Here is a 20,482-nt window from a genome sequence, read left to right as displayed (position 1 = left end):
AGTTTCCGTATTAACCAACCAGAGAAAAGTTTCTGTCACCAGAGCAGTTACAGTAGTTTGATCACTAGATGGCGCCTTCACTCCACATTCACAGCCTTAAACAATCATCTCTTTCTCTTCATCTGTTTGACTCTGCAGGTCTGCGAGCTCTAATCTCTGCATCAACACCAACCACAACATCAACATCAAAGCCGAGCCAATCTCCCCACCCCGCGACCACCTCAGCCACTCAGGGTACATGACCCAGCCACATGCCTCGGCTCCTCATCATCACTCCTCCTCCTCTTCATCCGCCAGAGCAGAGATGGGGAGGTCTCCTGCAGACAGCGTCAGCTCCTCCTGCAGCTCCCATGAGGGCGGCAGCGACCGGGAGGAGCAGCAGCAGCGGCCGGACTTCCACTTGCTCCCTGTGAGTCGGTCAGAGGGCAGAGAGAGTCCGACGGTCAAACGAATGCGAATGGACAGCTGGGTGACATAGAGCCCTGCAGTCACATGACGACACACCACCAAGGCAAACACAGGATGGACACTGTTATGCAAATGAAATGTGGATTTTATTGATGTGTTCTGTTACTTTTCTTTAAATTATCTTTGTTTTTTGTTTTTTTTAGGCAGTCAGATATTTGAGAAGGGTTGAGCAACATTGGTCTGAATATTCTGTATCTGTCAGAATCATCTCAGAAAATCTTCAGTGGTACTTTATAAATATGAATCATTTTTAATAATGTGGGTCCAATTGCAGTGCAGTCTGTCATTTTCTTATTCAGTGGGATGCAGGACACAGAAGAATGAAAGAGCGTGAGATTAACGTCGTCTGTCAGTCTTGCGGCTTCATGATTTGGGTGTTAAAGCAGTGAAGTGCTTCTGGGTGTCACTTATTCATTGCTGATCTTCTCAGGGTTTGAAACACCTGAGTCCGACATGAAAGCAATACTCCCTCCACATCATCCCTGTTGCTCCTCTTTAAAAACACTTATTTATATCAGCCAAAGCAGTATGCTGTTTTTTATGTTGTGTGAGCGTGTTTTTATAATGTGCACAGAATAAGACAATATTTCATTAGGATACAGATTTAAAACTGAAAGCCATGGACACTTGTTCTGTACGTGCTACCGAAATATGTCTTTATGTTTTGTATATAGTATCTTTAATATATATCACTTTTGGTGTAACTACATATTGTTGATCTGTCTGTTGCATCTGCCTGAGTGAAATATGACACGTCCACCAGATTTTACAAAAGTATATTTTTGTGGATCGCCGCCATATTTGCAAGGCATTCTTTGTCATCAAGTGTCTGTTAGATAAATCTGTTTTGTGAAGTACATCATTCTGCACTCTCTTAAACAGAAAACCTTGAGACCAGAAAGAATTTTGATAGATGAGATCATATGCAGAGGGAAATTCACATATATCAACCACAGAGAAACACACACAGAGAAACATCTTCAAAATACACTCACAGGAACAAGTGACCACCACACAGCAAAAGTTGTAATTGTGTGTGTGTGTGTGTACATGTAGTAACTTCCACTAGTGTATATTTAAAGGTATAATGAAGGAATTAAACTTATAGAGGCAGACAGACTGGAATTAGAGCAGTAATTTATACTCTGATGAATATTTACAGGGTTATGGTTACATGATGTTGTTATAAAAGGTTAATGTTACACATATAAAGTTGTAGAAGTCTTTAATGAACCACAGTTGAAGATGGATGATTGAAATATATCTATGCACACATGGCTGGTAGTTTTTGATCATCAGTGGGACAGTTAAGATGTATGCTGATTGGAGAGATAACATTTGCTGTGATCCTGGAATATGAGAATTAACGGTTGTGTAGCTCAACAGCAAATGATTAAAGTAGAGAAAATGGAACATGTGGGTAAGTACAAGAAAGCATGTGGTGAGGAGTGCAAAGCAGCAAGAGTAACCACATGGGTTCGACTGACTGGTAACATAGATGGTAAGAACATCAGAAACAGAGAGAGCTGCAGAAAAGTTTTGTTAATACATACCTACGTAGTTTAGCTTTTAACAGAAGAAAGACAACCTATTGGGATCACAAACAATTACAGTATGAAAGGGGGTATCATACAAGTGTTCCAAACACAGCACTGCATTTTTATGAGGGTGTTTTTGAAAGATGTCTGGTATCTGGATGTGCCAGATATAGAGGTGACCATAAATAGAAACTTTCATTACTGAGTAACAATCAACTGCAGAGGAAGTCATGGTTCTTAGTTCATGGGAATGCAAGAATGAGACGAGAAGTTCTCAAGAACAGAAAAACAGAATTCAGCTTCCTGTTAAGAAGCAGTCTGGCTGTTGAAATGACAGGAAAGGCCAACATTGATGCTATCAACAAGCATATGTACTGTACTGGATGATGGTGTTATGGTCATTAGACTACAGTAACCTGCTGCAAGAAGGCAGGAACTATGCAGTTCACTGTGGATGTACTTTGTAAGACAGTTGTGTGTATAAAGCAGGCCTGGCTTCAACAGTGTGATGGAGAAGTGGAACAAGTATTGAGTTACTATAACCCATCAAGAGGTGGAAAAATATGAATGAAGTGGAGGAAGTTGAGGATTCACAATAGGCAGTTTGATGTCAGAGGTGTTAAGTGGTTGGTGGGGACTGACACTCGCTGCCACGTCAATGAAGATCTGTGTGTGAAAAGATGACAGTTTGTGGAGGTTAATTAGGCCAAAAACAGTCACACCATTTTTTTAAAAATTATTTTCTTATTTTTCAGCACCATCAATTAGCTACAGTAGATAATCCTACAGTATCATCTCATGTCAGTTATAAATTATGAAATTAGGTCAATAAAATAATCAATATTAGGATTATTTAGTTGATTTACTACATTTGTCTGATTTAGTCACGGTTTTTGATGGTAATATGGCCTTAATCAACCTGTAAGAAATGTCTGTATAATGTAAGGATAATAAACAAAATACATTAATCTCACATTACTTAACTCCACGGTAAGAGGGAGCACATGCACGTGGAGTGTAAGAGGAGTTCAGATGGAGAGAAAACCACACGGGCAAAGGCCTCACTTAGTGCTCTATGAGGTGGAGAATTGGAGTGATTAAATGGACCAAGGTTAATGGGAAGGATGAGAGCAAACAGCTGTTTGAGAAAAGGATTAAGTTTATGTGACTGCTCTGGAAATTAGTCTAGCAAAGGAGTTTAATTTCATTAATTCTTTTACACTCATGGTAGACACATTAGAAGGACAAATTAATTTTTATGATTCAGCTTAACTTGGTCATTATTCATCTGAATAACCTCAAAATAGATTTGCATGATTACACCATTTCTTTAAAAATGATGCACTATTTTGTGGAGCCCTGTCTAATAGATTTGTATTGCTTGATGTGACTTCAGATAAAAGTGCAACACAAGTTTGCCTTTTCTAGAGCAACAAGTCACTTCTGTACAAAACTTTTTTGTCCTAAATGTGAAATACCCATATGGCGACCAGACAACCAGTTTTCCAACTAAACTGAAGTGAAATCAGATGAGAAAATCGTATTTTGATGTAGGCCACTTGGTATTGGTGAAACAAATGGAATGACTCAAAAAACAACATGTGGGTTTGATTTGTTGTGCCATTTGGCAAAGATGCCGTAGCTGCAGGCTCACATCATTGTGAAGTTAGCTGCAGTGAGACCGGAAGTTGGATAGCTTGATTTTTAAAATAAATCAGAGTAAGTTGGGGTAGACTGGACAAACTTGTATGAAATATGTTGTGGGTATAAAAATGTTAGAACTACCTGTTGTGTGTAGACTTGGCAGAAATGGAATATAATTTTGAAAAGTATGTTTTAATTAGTGTATAATCACCTGAAAATAAGAATAATTGTGTTTTTGTTACCTTACAATGAGCCCTGTGTATCTACATAAGGAGCAGGTCCTCTTCCACAGAGGACGCCATGTTGCACCGCCATGTTTCTACTGTAGCCCAGAATAGACAAACCAAACACTGGCTCTAGAAAGGGCCTTTCACGTTTTTCACAAGTTTCACAGCCACCATAGGTTCCCTTACACGCTTGGACGAGGAGGGGAGGAGTATTCAGTTGGCTGCAATCTGCGACCTCGCCGCTAGATGCCACTAAATCCTGCACACCGGTCCTTTCATATGTTTTTTTTAAACGAGAATAATGATGCAAAAATTATCATTCCCTCTAATATTGCAAATCACATATTTCCTACTAATGAGTACGAGCAGTCCTACATGAAACAGGTGTTACAGCGTATTTGGTGACCCATCAGATTCTGTGACCTACGGTGTTGGAAGAATTACTCAGATTCTTTATTGAATTAAAAGTATCAATATCACAATGTAAAAATACTTCATTACAAGTAACAATCTTGCATTTAAAATACTACTTAAAGTACTAAAGTAAAAGTACTAATTTACTAACATAAAGTACTGAAGTGAAAGTACTTTTAGTTTAGTATTTTAAGTAAATTCAGCTGGGAATACATGTGTATTTTTTACTTGAGTAGGATTTTAAATGCAGGAATTTTGCTTGTAATGCAGTATTTTTACACTGTGGTATAGATAAGATCTGAGTACGTCTTCCAGCACTGAAGGTCACAGAATCTGAAAGGTCACCAAATACAGTGTAACACCGGTGGCAGGGCTTTCATTTTGAAAGTCATAACCCTGCAGTGGCTGTGTGGTGTTGTGTCGCTTGACGTCAGCCGCTCAGATGAAGAGGAGGAGGAGGAAGTCTGTCCGAGCTGTATCGTCTCCTGCTGCCCTCCTTTAACTGTAGCTGTCACTAGCCATGAGGTGAAGGAGAAACAGGGGTGGTTCGAGCTTCTTAGCAGCGGGAAAAAAGGTAAACGTTCAAACATTATTTTGTGTTGAGGTGAGAAGGAGAAAGTTAGAAAGTTACCTGTCGGGGTCTCTGAGGTGGGGCTGGTCAGGTGAGCCGCCTTCCTGCCCGGGTGGAAACATTTCCGCTGGCGGACAGGTGAGAATGTCGACTCCTACTTTAACTTGTTGATACCTCATTATATGTAAATAATATAATCCATTTATACTGCCCACATCTGTATGAGAGGAGGCTGAGACCAAACTCAAACATATGGCAGTTTAAAGGTTGTTTTACGCACCTTGTTGGCTATAACATGACTTAAAACCGTTTCTATGCGGTTAGGATATCGAGTAGATGAGTCAGTTCGGCGTTGAGATTCACCACACAACACTTTGAATAAATTTGCAGTCAGATCTTGGTCGCCAACAGATCCTTGCTGGACTTTAATTTGCAGCTGTCATCAATCAGACTGTTTGTGTTTGGATGTGTGCTGAATGCCGATTCAATCTCCCATCGACACACTTCCTGTTCTGATATATAATAGTACAGTAAAAGTTTGACTATAGGCAAGATAACATAATTTGCATTTTTTATAAAGGGAGATCGGTCTTTTCTTAGAAAGCAGCGGGTCACTTGTAGTAAGGAGCCTTTTCATGAACTGTAATCTATCTGCTGCAGTCATACGTGAGGAAATGTTAAAAGAAGTTATATTGTCCCCAACTCTGGACTGAATGTTGAAACTTGGGGGTCTTGTAAGAGTTTCCCCAAAAGAAATTTCAGCACATGCTACAGACACACTGGACTGGTTCAGGCTGTTTATTTTGACATAGCATACAACAGCTTGTTACGATCAACATGTAAACATTCTGTATACACTGAAAGTGCAGATTTTACTTTGGTGCAAGACTTATTTTGTTCTCGATGGCGTGCTCTTTGCAGTGAGCTTGCCCCATATCAAAGAATGGGAACCGCAAACTGTGAAATAGTTTCAGGAAATAACTTCTTGTCTTGTTCTGACAAGAAAGGGCTTTGATGCAGTCACTCAGCTCAGCCCACTGACTGAGGAGAACATAGCAGGCATAAAAAGACAGAATGACTGCAAATCAGAGCTTAAAGTAGCTTTCTTTTAACACTCATTAATATGACAACATAGCACGTCTACAGTGGGTGTTACTGACCAGCATGTTTTCATATGATGTTTACGGTTTCTGCTATCAGAATGAACATTCATGCTTTTATGATTCATCCATGTTGGGCAGAGGAAATCAGTGCTTGTTCATCATCCAAATCTCTAAAATTCAGGAGGATCCAGCCTGTGAAAGTGCTTTCATTTTTAACAACGGATTAACCCAGTATCATTTTAAAACACTGTCATCCGCTATTTGTATTTTTTTCAGGCATTTGTTGCGGGCATTTTGGAAAGTCAGTGTCTTTGTTTTTTTATTTCCAAATGGTGATGACCTCATTTGGCAATGAAGGTAGAAATACAGTATGTGAAGTTGCTGGAGCATGTTTGCTGCAGCACCTGTCTAAACACCGACTCAGGCTTACACAGGATCTCAAGATTGATTTTAAAAAGAAAATCATGATTTGTATAATTTATAGGAAAACAGATGAACGTTAACATCGTTCTGACTGTTGTGATGTAACTCAGTTACCTATGCAAAGACTCTCCTCTCTTGCAGAATTCATGAAAAGTAGAAGAACAAAATGAGAAGTGAAACTTTCCATGACTTAACATTTATAAGCCAGTGATAAAACAGGTATATATTACATAAACGCGCAGTGAGTATATTCTAGTTATTTGTAGTAACACAATCTTAAATGTAGACATTTCCAGTGAATGTTTCAGCATCGTTTTATCCACATCTTCAGTTTGTAGCACTTTTATAATGTCTTCTCTCGTTTGCAGTCGCTGCTCTTCGGGCTCAAATGTCAGAAACAGAAATAATCTTTATTGACTTTTTACCCATTTTTTTATCCATGTTGATGTGTGTCTTATAATCTGATCTATCTCAGTCAGATTCCTGTCAGATGGAGGAATAATATTTTTTTATACATCACAGGTGTCACTCTCTCTGTTTTCATTCAATCCTTGATGGTGAGCGCTCCCTTCACCTCTTCCAAATCACTCAACATGCTTCCCATAATTATCTTTAATAAAAATCTCTCTTTAAGATCAACAATCTTTTCTTTTCAGGCCACTTACAGTATTCACCGCTAACCTTTCAGTCTCAATCACCGTGTTGTTTCATCCATCATTATTTTAAGGTTAATGTTTGTTTAACCTTTCAGCTTTGACCTCTGCACAACTTGCACAGAACACGGATGATTGAAGAGTTGACGTTTGTTTAACCTCACTGGAGGTCTTTTTACGTAAGAGAGTCAGATAAATGACTAAAATGTGATGCAAGTGAGGTTAGTGAGATGGATTCCTGGACAAGGATGAGCGGCCTCAGGGTCTCCTTGAACTGTTACAGCCTTCACTTCACTGAGCTGGCAGTGTGGAGGTACTCTAAGAGGGCTGGCTGTAAGATGTAAGAGAATTTGCTATTAAACTTAGTTCATGTGTGTGAATCAAGATTTGATGAAAGTCTGGTTCTCCTTGTTGGTTGGACCATACTGTAACCAGCTGTGCAGTCTGTTTGTTCACGTAGTGTCTTTTTAGACTGGGTGAAGTCTGGCAGGTCAAGTGAATGTAATGACCCACTCAGCTGTGGTTGTTTAGCTCAGTTACATGATTACATCAAGGCCCGGTGTAGGAGCAATGGACTGTAAATGAAATGAACCAAAACTAATAAAACACAGTTTACACTTAACTTATTTTATAGACAAATCTAGTGTTCAGGGTGCTGCTCAGTGACATGGATCAGTGGCACATGTGATTATCGTGGGCATTTACTGCTCCCATGATGTTTCCTGTAGATCCTTTAGCCTGCTGTAATGCTTCGGAACTGGGACTAATTGGAGTTAATGATTGATGTGGAGGGTCTTTGTGTAAAGACTGCAGCCTACAATATGAAGAGGACAGCTAAGGTCTAGCTAGTCACAAAGCTTTGATCATCACATCAATCAGTAACCATAGTGTACTAAATGACTCTTATCTTATTTTAATATATAGTGCTGGTAAAACTGACCGCGCAGCACACTCACATCATTGTTCATTGTTAATATCGGTTGCTGTAAAAGGACTGTAAAGTTGTTTTACCCCCAACAATAAAATGCAGTGTTGAGGAAGGGATGCAGGCTGTTGCCTATAGGCAGTCATGTGGGTTAACTAGTTTGTCTGCTGTGACCAATACAGCAGTAATGGTCGACGTTCCAGTGTCCTGTTTTCAGACTGGATATACAGTACAGACAGCTGCTGTCCCTGGGATGCTCTCTATGGATGACATGGGCACTGTCTAATGAATGATCAGTCATGTGACCCCGTTGTTTAAAATTTCAACAAGACAATATGTTTAATATTCTCTTTCAATAGAATATAATTAAAAGTGAGATTTTTAAAATAAAAAAAAAGCTTTAACAACAACTCTGTGCTCCAGATCTGCTCCAGATCCAGGTGTGTTGGAGCTCTGACTTGGCAGATATGTGAAGATTCCCTCATCTCTGGCTATATTTCTTTTCTACCATTTATCATCTTAACAAATTAAATGTTATACAGCGGCTAGTTTACTCCTCTGGCAGACAGAGAGCAACATTAACATTAATTTGGAGTCATGTTCATGTCCACCTGATGAATGTAAGTCCAATATCTGCATTTTAACACTGTCTGTCTGCCGTTCGGTGGTAAACAGGGAGCATACAGCTGATTTTTTAGGGCTTTTTCTCTGAAAACTCCTGCCTGCTGCTACTGAAAATGATGCCGTGCAAATCCATGACAGAGAATCAAAAGAATGAAGTCGAGGGCTGTAAAACCAAAGCAGTGAGCTGAAAGAGGCAGAGGAGCCGCAGATTCAGGTGATAATTCTGTGTGGCGGAGCGATGCCTTTCATGTTACTCATACAGTTGGCACTTGATCCATTGTTAATGTTGAAATATTTATTAGAGCAGCTTTAAAGCCCATATATTTGTTGAATCTGACAACTTCTAACTCTGCTGCCCTCAGTGTTGGTGTCAGAAATGGCGCAGTAGCAAACAACAGTGCACTCTGTTACAACCTTCAGGGACTCAGAGATAAAGGAGCTCTAATCAAAACATAGACTAAACCAATTGTTGTATCATTTCCTACAAGCAAACAAACAAAATTACATGTAATCAGATAAACTTCAAAGACTATAATCATGATGAAAATTCCTCACAAAGTGGCTTTAAAGTTTTAGATGAATATGATCAGTCATTCATCCGGGCCTGCAACTAACAACTATTTTCTTTATGGATGTGATGGACAGATTCATTATTTTCTAAATTAATTGTTTTGTCTATAAAACATAAGAAAACAGCAAGAAATGTCACAGTATCCTAAAGCAAAAGCTGATGTCTGACAGATTGTCCAAACCCCCAAAATATTACATTTACTATAATGAAAGTATAAATAAAAGCAGAGAACGATTAATCAGTTATCAATGATGATTCATTGTCTTTCCATCAACTAATCAATGCAGCTCCACATTCATCACTTCACACAGATGTGCAGGCAGTCTGATGACAGTCTGATCAGTGGTCGTCTCTGTTTTAACTCTGCCTGCTGTCTCTCTTTCTCTCTCCAACTATTCCAGCGATCCATCTAATCCTTATATTTGGGTCAGGCTAGAGAATGCTGAATCCAGGCTACAGATAACACAGTCATTAGTTTAGTCATTTTCTCCAGACTAGATATAGAGACGAGTTGTTGTAAACCTGGAAACACACACGGTGCTGCGTGTGATGAGTATGTCATCTAAAAATCACCACGTGTCCGTTTTGGAAAGAAATGTCATGTTGTCAGTGAAAACATGGATTACCTGTCGTCATTGTTTATGTTGTACTTTGCTGTCCGTATCAGCGATTAGGTGTCACTTTTCAATTTCACTCTTTAACATCTGGTATCGTCATTGTGCTTTTGTAAACCCTGATTCTCGTCTTGTTTTTTGTGCTGTCACCCTCCCCCTCCCTGCCAGTCTTCCTCTACTTCCCCTTACCAGCTGATAACATGTCAGGTCATCGGTCGCAGTTAATGACATCACAAAGTATGAAGCCAGTAAGAGGCTTATGGGGCTGTTGCTTTTCAAAATCAGGTTTTGTCAGAAGCATCAGCAGCAGCCGGAGGGAGGTGCTGTTTGTGTTGCAGAGACGGTTCACAGAGATGACAGCTTAAAGCGTTACCATCTGACGGATGTCTCCTCCCGCCGTTTGCTCATTTAGTTTGAAATACAGATCTTGTTTTACAGAGAGAGGGTGACATTGCAGTGAACGAATGATAGGTGACTCAGCTAAAAACACATTTTGAGAAAAGCTTCCAGAACAAGACATTAACAATAGCAGAACACGTGCAGAGTGTAATGCAAAGTAGCTCAGTGGTACATCATAAAATACTTCCTCTGTCACGCTGAGTCACAGAAGTGTGGATTCAAATGTATGTTTGTTATCAGCATTAATCATTTCAGTTTGTGCTTTTATCTATTACCAGAATTACTTTTATCTACCACATTCATGAACAAAATATAAAATTCTTGGCTGAACGTAATGTCTGGTGGGAAATCTACTCATTTGGTCGACTGAGGCAGCAGACAGATTTAACATAAACAATTAAACCAAGATGCTGTTTGTAACTGTTGTAATTTAGCCCTGAAGCTTGTATTGTTCATGTCCTGTCTGAGTGATGCATAATGAAGAGGAACAGTCTTGTTTTTCCTCCAAATGTTTATCATTTTGCAATCAGTGTCGGCAATGCAACATTTGTGTTGAAACACAGGTTTCACTGAACAAATAAAGTCAGCATCAAGCACAGTAGAAAGCATGAATGTGAAAACCTTTTTAATAAAGTATATATGAGCAGCAGCATTCTAGTATGATACATGCATTGTATCATTCAGAGCCGCCTAATTACAGTTCATCTTATAATTGTTTCTGCACCTACAGTACAGTACAATATACATGCTAAGCTTGTTGTTTTAGGCATCCAGGGCGTTATGAATCATTTTGGTTGATGATGTCATTTCATTTTGATTGATTGTGGGCGAAGCAATTGTAGTAGTTTGTCTGGGTATTAGTCTGCACCTCTGTTGCTGTATGTGGGAACATGGCACAATACATGATATTCATTAGCTGCTCTCATATTGATGGAAAAGTGTTTGATGAGGTTACTTACCGAAGCTTTTAGAGTCACATGTGAAAGATGCAACTGTTCTTCATGCATTTGCTCTGCAGATATTATGGATATCTGGATTAGATGGTGTTTGTGTTGCCTGTTAAGTATTGTACCTGTTATATAATGATGCTCCATCAGGACTGGATAAAAACATGAAGTGCTTGTTGCTTGTTTCAAATGAGTGAATTTATTTTGTCCTACATCTGATTAAAAAAAGACATAATAATTATGTGACTTACTCTTTGTATTCTTGATACAAACAGACAGAAGCCTGTGAATATTACTCTAAATAATAAGTGTGGTCTGTTCTATGGCCCAAAGTGTCTTGTTCAAAGACTTCTCAGTAAGCTTTTTATATGAACCCAAATCCTCTGGTTAAAAGACCCCCTTCAAAACACAATCCTTCAGGCTACATGTTGCACATTACAATGTCCTGACAGAAAAAAAACATTGTTAATGTTATTAGTAACACTTGTCCTACTTGGAAAAGCCAAAATGTCTGCAGTGAAAAAGGCCTTATTTGCTTTATTTCTTATTAAAAAGGCAGTTACAACAGTGTTTTTTATAATGCATGAACAAAAGGTTGAAAGAAGTTCCTTGCAAAAATCTGTTTTGGTAAGGATGACACAGAAGAATGATTTATGATTGTCTCGGGCAACATGAGTTAATTATTACCCTCCAGAAGGTTTGCTACAGGTTTCCTCTCTTCTTCTCTCCCTTTTAATAATATCAGACCTACTGTATCGTAAATGTGTAGTGATCACTGACATCACTGTAGATGTCACATTTTTCAAGCTTAAGCATCTGTCCAATGATAGCAGACATCAGAGTAAAACTCACAACTGAATAATATTCAGTAAATGTGATCAGTCACACATTGAACAATCATCAAGTCACTTTTAAGTTTTACCGAGACAAAAAATGGATGAAACGTTTAGTCATAATTCAAGATACGTGGGTTTGACTGACCCCTCTTCATGTCTGTCTTTTACTGTAGCTATCAGTGATGTCCAGATCTTAAACACACACTGAACCTTCCTCCCATCATGGACTCCAAGAAGCCGAGCATGCTGCAGCATCTCCGCCAGAAGATGCTGCCAAAACTCCGGCGGGACAAGACAAGTGCAAGCAAGGCGGTCGTCCATCTGGAACACACCATGGACCAGCGATGCTCCTCCGTTCCCGACATCAGGGACATGAGGCAGGAGTACTTGCGAGTCCCCTCCAGCTCGCAGCTCCAGCACTACAACACTCTCAGCTACAGCAACCCCTCCACACCACTTCTCAAGTCTGCTAGAGGACCGAGAGGAGGAGGGAGTGGCCTGAACATGGGAGTAGCAGGTGGAGGAGCTGGGAGGAGTGAACAGAGACTAAACGTGCCTGCAGACTGCACAGACTGGGCTTCCTCCCAGGAGTCTTTCATCAGCCTCTGTCAGGAGGAGGACAGTTCCCCAGAGTCAAACTACAGTCCAGCCAGGGGCATGGAGCCTGAGGAGCTGGACCTGCCGGAGATGATGACCGTCTACAGCCCAGCCCTTCCCTCTTTGGAGGTTTCCCAGGACAGCTTACAGGTACAGAAGCTGCATAGTATCAGAAGCTGCATATTGTATCAGTGTTTTAAAAAAATACAGATCAGTTCTCAGATAAACAAAGCTCTTTAGACAATATAGTAAAGGTTGCATGATTCAGAGAGATATTAGATATCTTATTTCAGATTGATGTTTTCACTTTATATTTTATGCTTTAGAAGAAACTTAAACAGTGAGTGTGACAGTAGAATGAGCTTGTACAGTAGTGATGTTGTTCTCCTGTAACACACAGGAAACGAGATAATGGACTTACAATGAAGTGGGTGGTTTATTGTCCATTGGCGGGTGTCACATGTGTTTGCACAGGACGTACAAAGTTTAAGTGTTCTTTACACTTGGAGGAAGTGGATGAAGCTGAAATCGGAGTTCCTTCCAAAATCAATAGTCTCCAGTATCACTGGGTAAACTCTGGCTGTGTGTGTTTTTACGTTGCCGTCATGAGCTTGAGTGGCTCATATCTTTGCAACATTGTGACACTTTCAGCAGTGACAAGGATGTGGATTTGAGTGTGCCAAACTGGCGTGGTCACATTTAGCACATGCTACACTTTTCTCTTGATTGAATTGATCTTTTACGCTTAAGTTTAAGAGTGAAGATCAATCACAAATCATTAGAAACTTTTAAAGTCCCATCAGGCAACTTTAAGGGCCAACAGGTGGAAAATCAGGAACTATGAGCAGGTCAGGTGCAGCAACTTTGCTTTATCTCAGGGTTTGTGAGTTGACAGGGTTCATGCATGATCGAGAGACAAAATGGTTTTGTCATTTTCAAGGTGTTGTAAGTTTGCTCCAGAAGTTTTGACATGCATGGAGAGATTTCATTCTCTCAAACACATAAAAATGTTACTTCACACCAGAAATGAACATCAAAAACAACATTGAAAATGACATTAAAATATATTTTAAAGTGGGTTACATGTTCCTTTAAATGCAAAAACAAGTACAGACAAAACAAATGCACATACTGTGGATGTATCTTACCTTAAGAATATATTTTAATTGTGCATATACAGCACAAAAACTGTTTTGTTGTTTGTTTTTGTGCTTTACAGGAAATGTACACATTTCTCTTGTCTGTAGATGTTGCTTTGCCTGCTTATGGACACTACAGGGTGGAAAGGCTTATTATGAGTGTACTTAGTGAGCAAAAGAATGATTAATTTACTGTCTGTCTTAATGTGGTGCCTCAAATCACAGTGAAACTGCTCGTCCTTTAACATCTGACCTGGAGGATTTAAGTTCATTCATAAATTGTTTCAATCAAAAAAAAGAAAAAGCTACATCATCCTCTATGTCCTGAGCTGCTGCTGGTTGTTATTTCTCCCAAATAGTTTACAAACCACACCCGGTGTCAGTATACACAAAGCAGACCTGTCAGTCATGTTTTTATAGAAGTAATTATCAGTAGTATTTTATAAACATGGAGCAGTTTTTCTAGATTAGTGAATACTGCAGCTAACAGACATGATATCTCTCTAAATTGAACAAGCCTTTATTCCAAAAATGTTGACTCACTGGGCAGCTAGAAACCATTTTTATACCCTCGTTGATCTTTATACTCTGGGTTTAGTGGAGTGTTTGTTTTGCTTTTTAACAGTGGTACATGTGTGTGTTTTTGTAGGATTGTGAATTATGTCTTAATCCATGTTACAATGGAGACTTGTTCAGTATTGATTCCTGAAAATTAGCTTTAAGATTCTTTTGCAAGCAGTATTACTAATTGCTCTTCATATTCATTAGAAGGACAAAAAAAACCCCCACAGTTTGACAAACAGGAGCTCCTCGTCCACTCTTTTTCACTTTGGAGTTTTTTAGGGCTATAACTAACAATTATTTTACTTATTAATTAATCTGTGGATTATTTCCTAATTAATCAATTAGTTGTTTGGGCTATAAAATGTCTATGACCGTTCCTTAAGGCCAAGATGCAACCTGAAATGTCTCGACGAACAGTTCACAACCCAAAGATATGCAGTTTACCGTCATAGAAGACTAAAGAAACCAGAAAATATGCATGTTTGAGAAGCTGGAACAAGAGAATTTGGGCTTTTTTTCTCTATAAATGACTCAAAACAATTAATTGATAATCAAAACAGCGATTAGCTTTCTGTTGATCAACTACTCGATTAATCGACCAATCGTTGCAGCTCTAATTTTTTTTTTTGTTTATTGTAAACTGGACAGCATTATATGGTTCAACATCATTGATCTGGTTGCGTTTGCCTAAAGTTCAGATCAGTGCTTGTCTCAGAAGTTTGGACATACTAGTCCAGTAAAAGCAAATTCCACAGCTTCTATTTAAGGGAAGAGAGGGGTCTCATGAAAAAGCATTAAACAGCCAGAAGACATTAGGTGCACTGTAGATGTAGATTTGGTAACTTCCTTGCAATTTCATAAGAAAGCTGCTCTAACCCTGCTCTTTTCACCATGTTGTGAACTTCTGCTAAGAATACTGTTATTTTATAACTTAACACATTTGTGCAGTCTCTATGAGGAAAAAAACACATTTCCAATCATTTCTCCTGTAGCTTTATGAATGAATAATTTATGTATTATTATAATCATCATCATTATTATTATTATTATTAAGATACAATTAAATCTTATTGTACAGTCACACAGTTTTCCATGTTAAAATGAGCTGTATCAGACTAATCACCAGGCAAAACTGGACACAAGCACTGTCAAAGTCATCCGTAGTTTACAGGTAGTAGCTTCAGGTGTTTTTGAGGAGTGAATATGTCATTATAAAAAGATAATGTGATATCAGATTTCTTCATGATGTAATTGTTTACATACAGAACAAAACCTAGAGACGCTGGTGAATTCATAGCCTGACAGTCGTGTTTGCTACCCGTGCACAGTGGATAATACTGTGAACAAAGGAAAACAATTGTCTATACAAGTATTCACCCAGTCGCTGTCAGAGTTTTGTCTTCAGATGAAAGCTGCTGGTGTTGAGCTGGCATCCACTTTCACTGTTCCCTTACTATGATAAAAATAGGTGATAAACCCTCAGAGTGAAAGTAGGGCTGCCAACTCTCACGTGTTAACTGTGAGACTTACGCAATTGACATTTTTCACACACTTGTATGCCACATGTCCATTTTTTCACACGGTGAAAGAGGACACTGATAGACAGACAATACAGAGCAGCACTGTGCAGCAGCGAGTATTCAGACCATTAACGGAAACCAAGAAATATACATAAATCTATAATATTGTAATTTATTCCCATGCATGCTGCTCAGAGTCATTACACTTGGTTGTAAAATGCGTTTTGGTGATCTGAACACAAGTGGACAGCCGAGACACATCACTGTTCACACCTGTGTTTATCATGCGTCTCCAAGGTGTCCACTTGTATTCAGATTTCGTTATTGCCTACGTCACCTCTGCTAGAAGGTCCAAGAACCCTGCGCACAGTTATTATATCAGTCTGTCGCCGGACAAGCACCAGATTTATTTTGCACATGCTAGATAAGAAAAAAATGTTTCAAGAACTAATATACATATCCGGGATATTCCAACTGTTGAGATAAACAGAACAAAGTAATTTGGTATTGGTGCGCTGTCATCAAAACAACCACCACGTCCTGCATTGATGACGTATTTTCCTGTTACGTCCTTGTCAGGGACGCATCAGGGCACATTGGCGTTTACACTACAAAAGATATGTGGTCGAATGCAGACCACCACGGCAAATGGTTTGAGTGATCGGATCACAATGCGTCTTGATGGTCATTTACACTCATATTTAGCGCTGTCCACTTGTGATCCGCTCACTCAAGAGGCATTTTAAAACCAAGCGTGAACAGGTCTTCAGTCAGTGGCTCTTCTGTCAGCAGCACAGCGTGACAGGTGCTGACATGACAATCACATTGGTTTTCCACCGATGAAAATTGCTGAACCAAATATGTCGCTGTACCGCAACAAGCAAATAGTAAATGTTTGATGACTTTGACACCACACCCTTGATGGTGTTACTGTGATGACACAGCATCTGGTAAACTCTATCATGTTATGTCAGGACTTAAAGTCTTTTGAAACCTTTTTTCAAAATCAAGACGTGTAGCCTTAAAGATCACTGGCTCACTCCTGTTGTAGGGTCTAACTATTCCAGTACAGCTACACTGTATACAAAGCACCATGTATTGTACACTGTGTGAGAATCGGGGACTTAATAACAGCTCCGCGGTATATTTTTGCCCCGGAGCAGGTTAACCCAGTCGTCATCTCTTGAACTCTGTGTCCTTGACATTTTGTTGCAAACAGGAATTTCTCCATTCTTATCTTCATTCCTGAAACACTACCTTTATGCGTTTTTTTTTTTGTTTTGTTTTTTTTGCTAAACAACATATGCACTTTCTCCTGTTATGTGACTAGTCTATGTTATACATTAAGGTCCCAAAAGATGTTTTTCTATAATTAATGTATAATATGTTGGATATGTTGGATATTAACAAAAAGGAATAATGCTGAACCTTTTCTTTAGTTTATAGCAAAATAATCCTAATGGTCCTTCATGCTTTAAATTCCACAGAGAGGTAAAGCCTCAGAGTTGTTTTTACCCTGAACTGAACAACGGAAAGTGAGCTGGAAAGGCAATTTCCCCCTTTTTCATTACTATGTTCTCTGGTTTAGTTTGTTCAGTCCCCAGGATACAGGAATTTTTAATAAATGCGCAGAGGATTTGTCGTGGTGATAGAAATGCCAGAGAGATCAGTTCCTGAACTGAGCTGGTCAGCAGACTGAAACTTTCCCTTTTCATCATCTGGGACTTAACACTTCTTCACAATCCTCGTCATATATGAAATCACAAAATAGATTTTTGAAGTGTATTTATCTTTGTCTCTGCAGTATGATAGTCATGATTTCAACGGTCATGTGTTAAAAGACATGGACTATCAAAATGTAAGTGCTGCTGTTCAATCTGGTGAGGGTGATACCATTTTAATACTATTAAGTTAGGTGTCTGCCAAGGATTTATCTTAAAATAATAACATCAAAGGTGAGTTTAGTTGGGTTTATCCTGAACTACATCTCTGTGGTTAATGGGACTCTGCAATCGATTGTTTCTGTCAAGTGTTTTTGTTACATGTTGCATTGTGCTTTGACTGACACGCGCTCATGTCAAAGTTTAATTCCAGATTATTGTGCCGTGTTCAGGACATAATGGGGCAGTAGGCGGTGTGTGTTTTTCAGTGTTCAACGTGTGTCATCCTGGCTTTTGTGGCCGGTCAGGGTCGGGATGCTGAGCTGAGTGATTCCAGGCGAGCAGGGTTTATTCACTGAAAGATGGTTGGTTTACTGGAGAGGCTTAATAGTGATTAAATAATCCACTGCATGGACAGGAAGCATAGATAGTGAACAGCAGCGGACTTTGCTTTTTTATATTTATTAAAATTTAAAACATGGGTAAAATAATACAACTAAAATGTAAATAAATGAGGTAAGTAAGTGAAAAACATGTGACTTTGACATGAAAGTAGAACAAAACAAAAAGCTTCAGATCATAACAGCCAACATGTGTGGGATAGGCTTGTGATAATGCAGAAACAACAATTAATCATTTATTATTATTCTTATTCTTATTCTTATTCTTATTCTTATTCTTATTCTTATTCTTATTCTTATTCTTATTCTTATTCTTATTCTTATTTTTAAAGAATATTGAACAAGCACAAAAACAAAACTGTGCCTTACTGTATGTGCTTAAACCCCTAATTACAGCATTTTATGAATTTGCTAACTAATAGCAGAACAACACAATGAGACGAAGGGAAAACTAACATGACAATATAGAAAAAAATGATTCTATATGACTATATTCAGTATTAATTTAAGTGTGTGAAAAATTCTAATGACATCGAAATTGAACATATGAGTCGAGAATATATATATATATATATATACGTGTGTGTGTGTGTGTGTGTGTGTGTGTGTGTGTGTGTGTGTATATATATATATATATACATATATATATATATATATGTGTGTGTATGAAGGAAATATGGGACTTGATATGGGACTTGATCTGAAACCCTAATACTTTATTTGTACCAAAGGAAATGTGCCCATAGCGTTGAGTATCCAAGACTGCCAAGTACTGAAAGTTGATATCAAATGTCTGGTCAGATTCATAATCTTGTACATATTCTTTGATCAAGACTAATTGGGCAAAGTTCTTGTGCAGCTGTTTGTGTTCAGACAACATTTAACATCTGAGAAGTTTGACTTCCTTTGTTAAAATTCTAAAAATGGGTTTTGTAGAACAACAGACATATTCAGGTTGTACGTGATATTTATATCTATTTATACATGATATGTGTTCATATTCAGACATAGCTGTTGACCTGCCCAAAAAGTCTAGGTTACATCAGATATACTACTGCTGCTACTAGTGATACAATAAACAATAATAATGTTTTTGTGTGTGTGTGTGTGTGTGTGTGTGTGTGTGTGTGTGTGTCCAGTCTGACATGGGCAACGAGACTCTGAGTGTGTCGGAGAACTTCAGGGATCCTCTCAGGTCCTACCTGCTCACCATCAACCTGAAGGAAGGACGCAACCTGGTCATCAGAGACCGCTGTGGTAAGAACATCATCTTAACACTGCCTACTTCTACAACTGCTGCACCAGTGTTAACAGTATCACTATAGTGATGATATCACTATTAATAACACTTCCACTATACTATATTAGCTTTATCACCTATGTGTATGGTGATGATGTGACACATGTTATTTCACATGTGCTCAATGGAATGTACACAGCAGATCTGATGGTGTATGCGTGTACTGTAGTATTGCATGCAGAAGGTTGCAGCAGTACAATGAGCCAGCTTAATGTAGGTGGATGTTAAGATGGTAAATACCTGGTAATGTCCGATATTATATAAACAACACTAAATCAACAGGATGCACAGCAACCTTGAGCAACCTCAATGGTCAGAACAGGGAAACTGAGCAAATGTTTGCACATTAGAAAAGTATTTACATCTGACAGTAAGACACAATGTCGTTTGTAGGCATTTTTCCTCAACAGGTACAGTATGTACTGTGTGCAGTCTTTTTTTTTTGACATTGTCATTTCTGTCACTTCTGACACATGCTTTCACAATTTGTCACAAATGACGTCGAGCACGTACTTGTTTTACATTTCTGTCTCAGTGAGTAAGTGCTACTACTGTTATTCATTTATTCTACCTGTTGGGTTCTCATGTTGCAACTTGTCCTTGAATGTGTTGTATTCTTTTTCCATTTCATTTTCTTTTGACTTACATGTCTTTATATTACTGCTGAAAAAAACACATATCATTGAGGTTTTGTTGTGTCTTATCGTGGCACATCTCGGTTTGGTTTCTGAAACTAGCATCTAAACATTTACAGTCATATGTGCTCAGAGAAGAGTGTTCTGATGTGAACCTACAAGAAGACATCACCCCTGCCAGTGTATGTTTTTCTGCTTGTGTGTTTAGCCATGACTCCTTAATGACGGCCAGGAATGTTCAGTATGTTTGATTACACAGTATTATTGACTCCAGAGACACCAAAGACTGGCTGAATGAAGCTCCTGTAACAGCCGGGACAGGATTCCTCACAGCATATTGGAACCTGTCTGAGCCACACCCAGTAATTATTACACCAGGCCATTCACTCAGAGCATGTCCTTGTTCTTGGGGTTATTCTCTCATATCGCTGTGAATTTACACAACCATGCTCTGTGTAAAGATAGTATAGAAAAGGAAGGGGGAGGATC

General features: G+C 38.8%; 2 protein-coding genes and 1 long non-coding RNA gene across 6 annotated transcripts in view; 2 read left to right on the top strand and 1 right to left on the bottom strand.

Moving 5' to 3' along the window:
• LOC137187113 (myocyte-specific enhancer factor 2A-like) overlaps positions 1-1,583 on the top strand; it is a 47,163-nt gene extending 45,580 nt beyond the window's left edge. Inside the window, exon 11 of the mRNA XM_067595951.1 lies at positions 139-1,583. Coding sequence (XP_067452052.1) covers positions 139-478 — 340 coding nt within the window. The 3' untranslated portion in view covers positions 479-1,583. The remainder of the gene's footprint in view (positions 1-138) is intronic.
• On the bottom strand, positions 312-3,078 carry LOC137187129 (uncharacterized). Its single transcript, XR_010929153.1, has 4 exons — positions 2,981-3,078; positions 2,649-2,672; positions 2,022-2,056; positions 312-407 (listed from the first exon to the last, which is right to left on the bottom strand). It is a non-coding gene; the product is annotated as an uncharacterized lncRNA (long non-coding RNA).
• Positions 3,079-4,714: 1,636 nt separating this feature from the next.
• Positions 4,715-20,482, top strand: part of LOC137187072 (multiple C2 and transmembrane domain-containing protein 2-like) — a 40,390-nt gene continuing 24,622 nt past the window's right edge. For 3 of the 4 annotated variants that reach the window (XR_010929152.1, XM_067595950.1, XM_067595948.1), the window contains exons 1-3: positions 4,715-4,865; positions 12,131-12,704; positions 19,198-19,315. Coding sequence is in view for 3 of the 4 variants with exons in the window: in XM_067595950.1 (XP_067452051.1) it covers positions 12,180-12,704; positions 19,198-19,315 (643 nt within the window). In the remaining variant the exon portion in view is untranslated. The other variant, XM_067595949.1, reaches the window with a different exon arrangement.

The sequence above is a fragment of the Thunnus thynnus genome, chromosome 1, assembly GCF_963924715.1.
Source record: "Thunnus thynnus chromosome 1, fThuThy2.1, whole genome shotgun sequence".
NCBI lineage: Eukaryota > Metazoa > Chordata > Actinopteri > Scombriformes > Scombridae > Thunnus > Thunnus thynnus.
The sequence above is the reverse complement of the archived record's forward strand: the minus strand, read 5'-3'. Positions and strand labels throughout refer to the sequence as shown.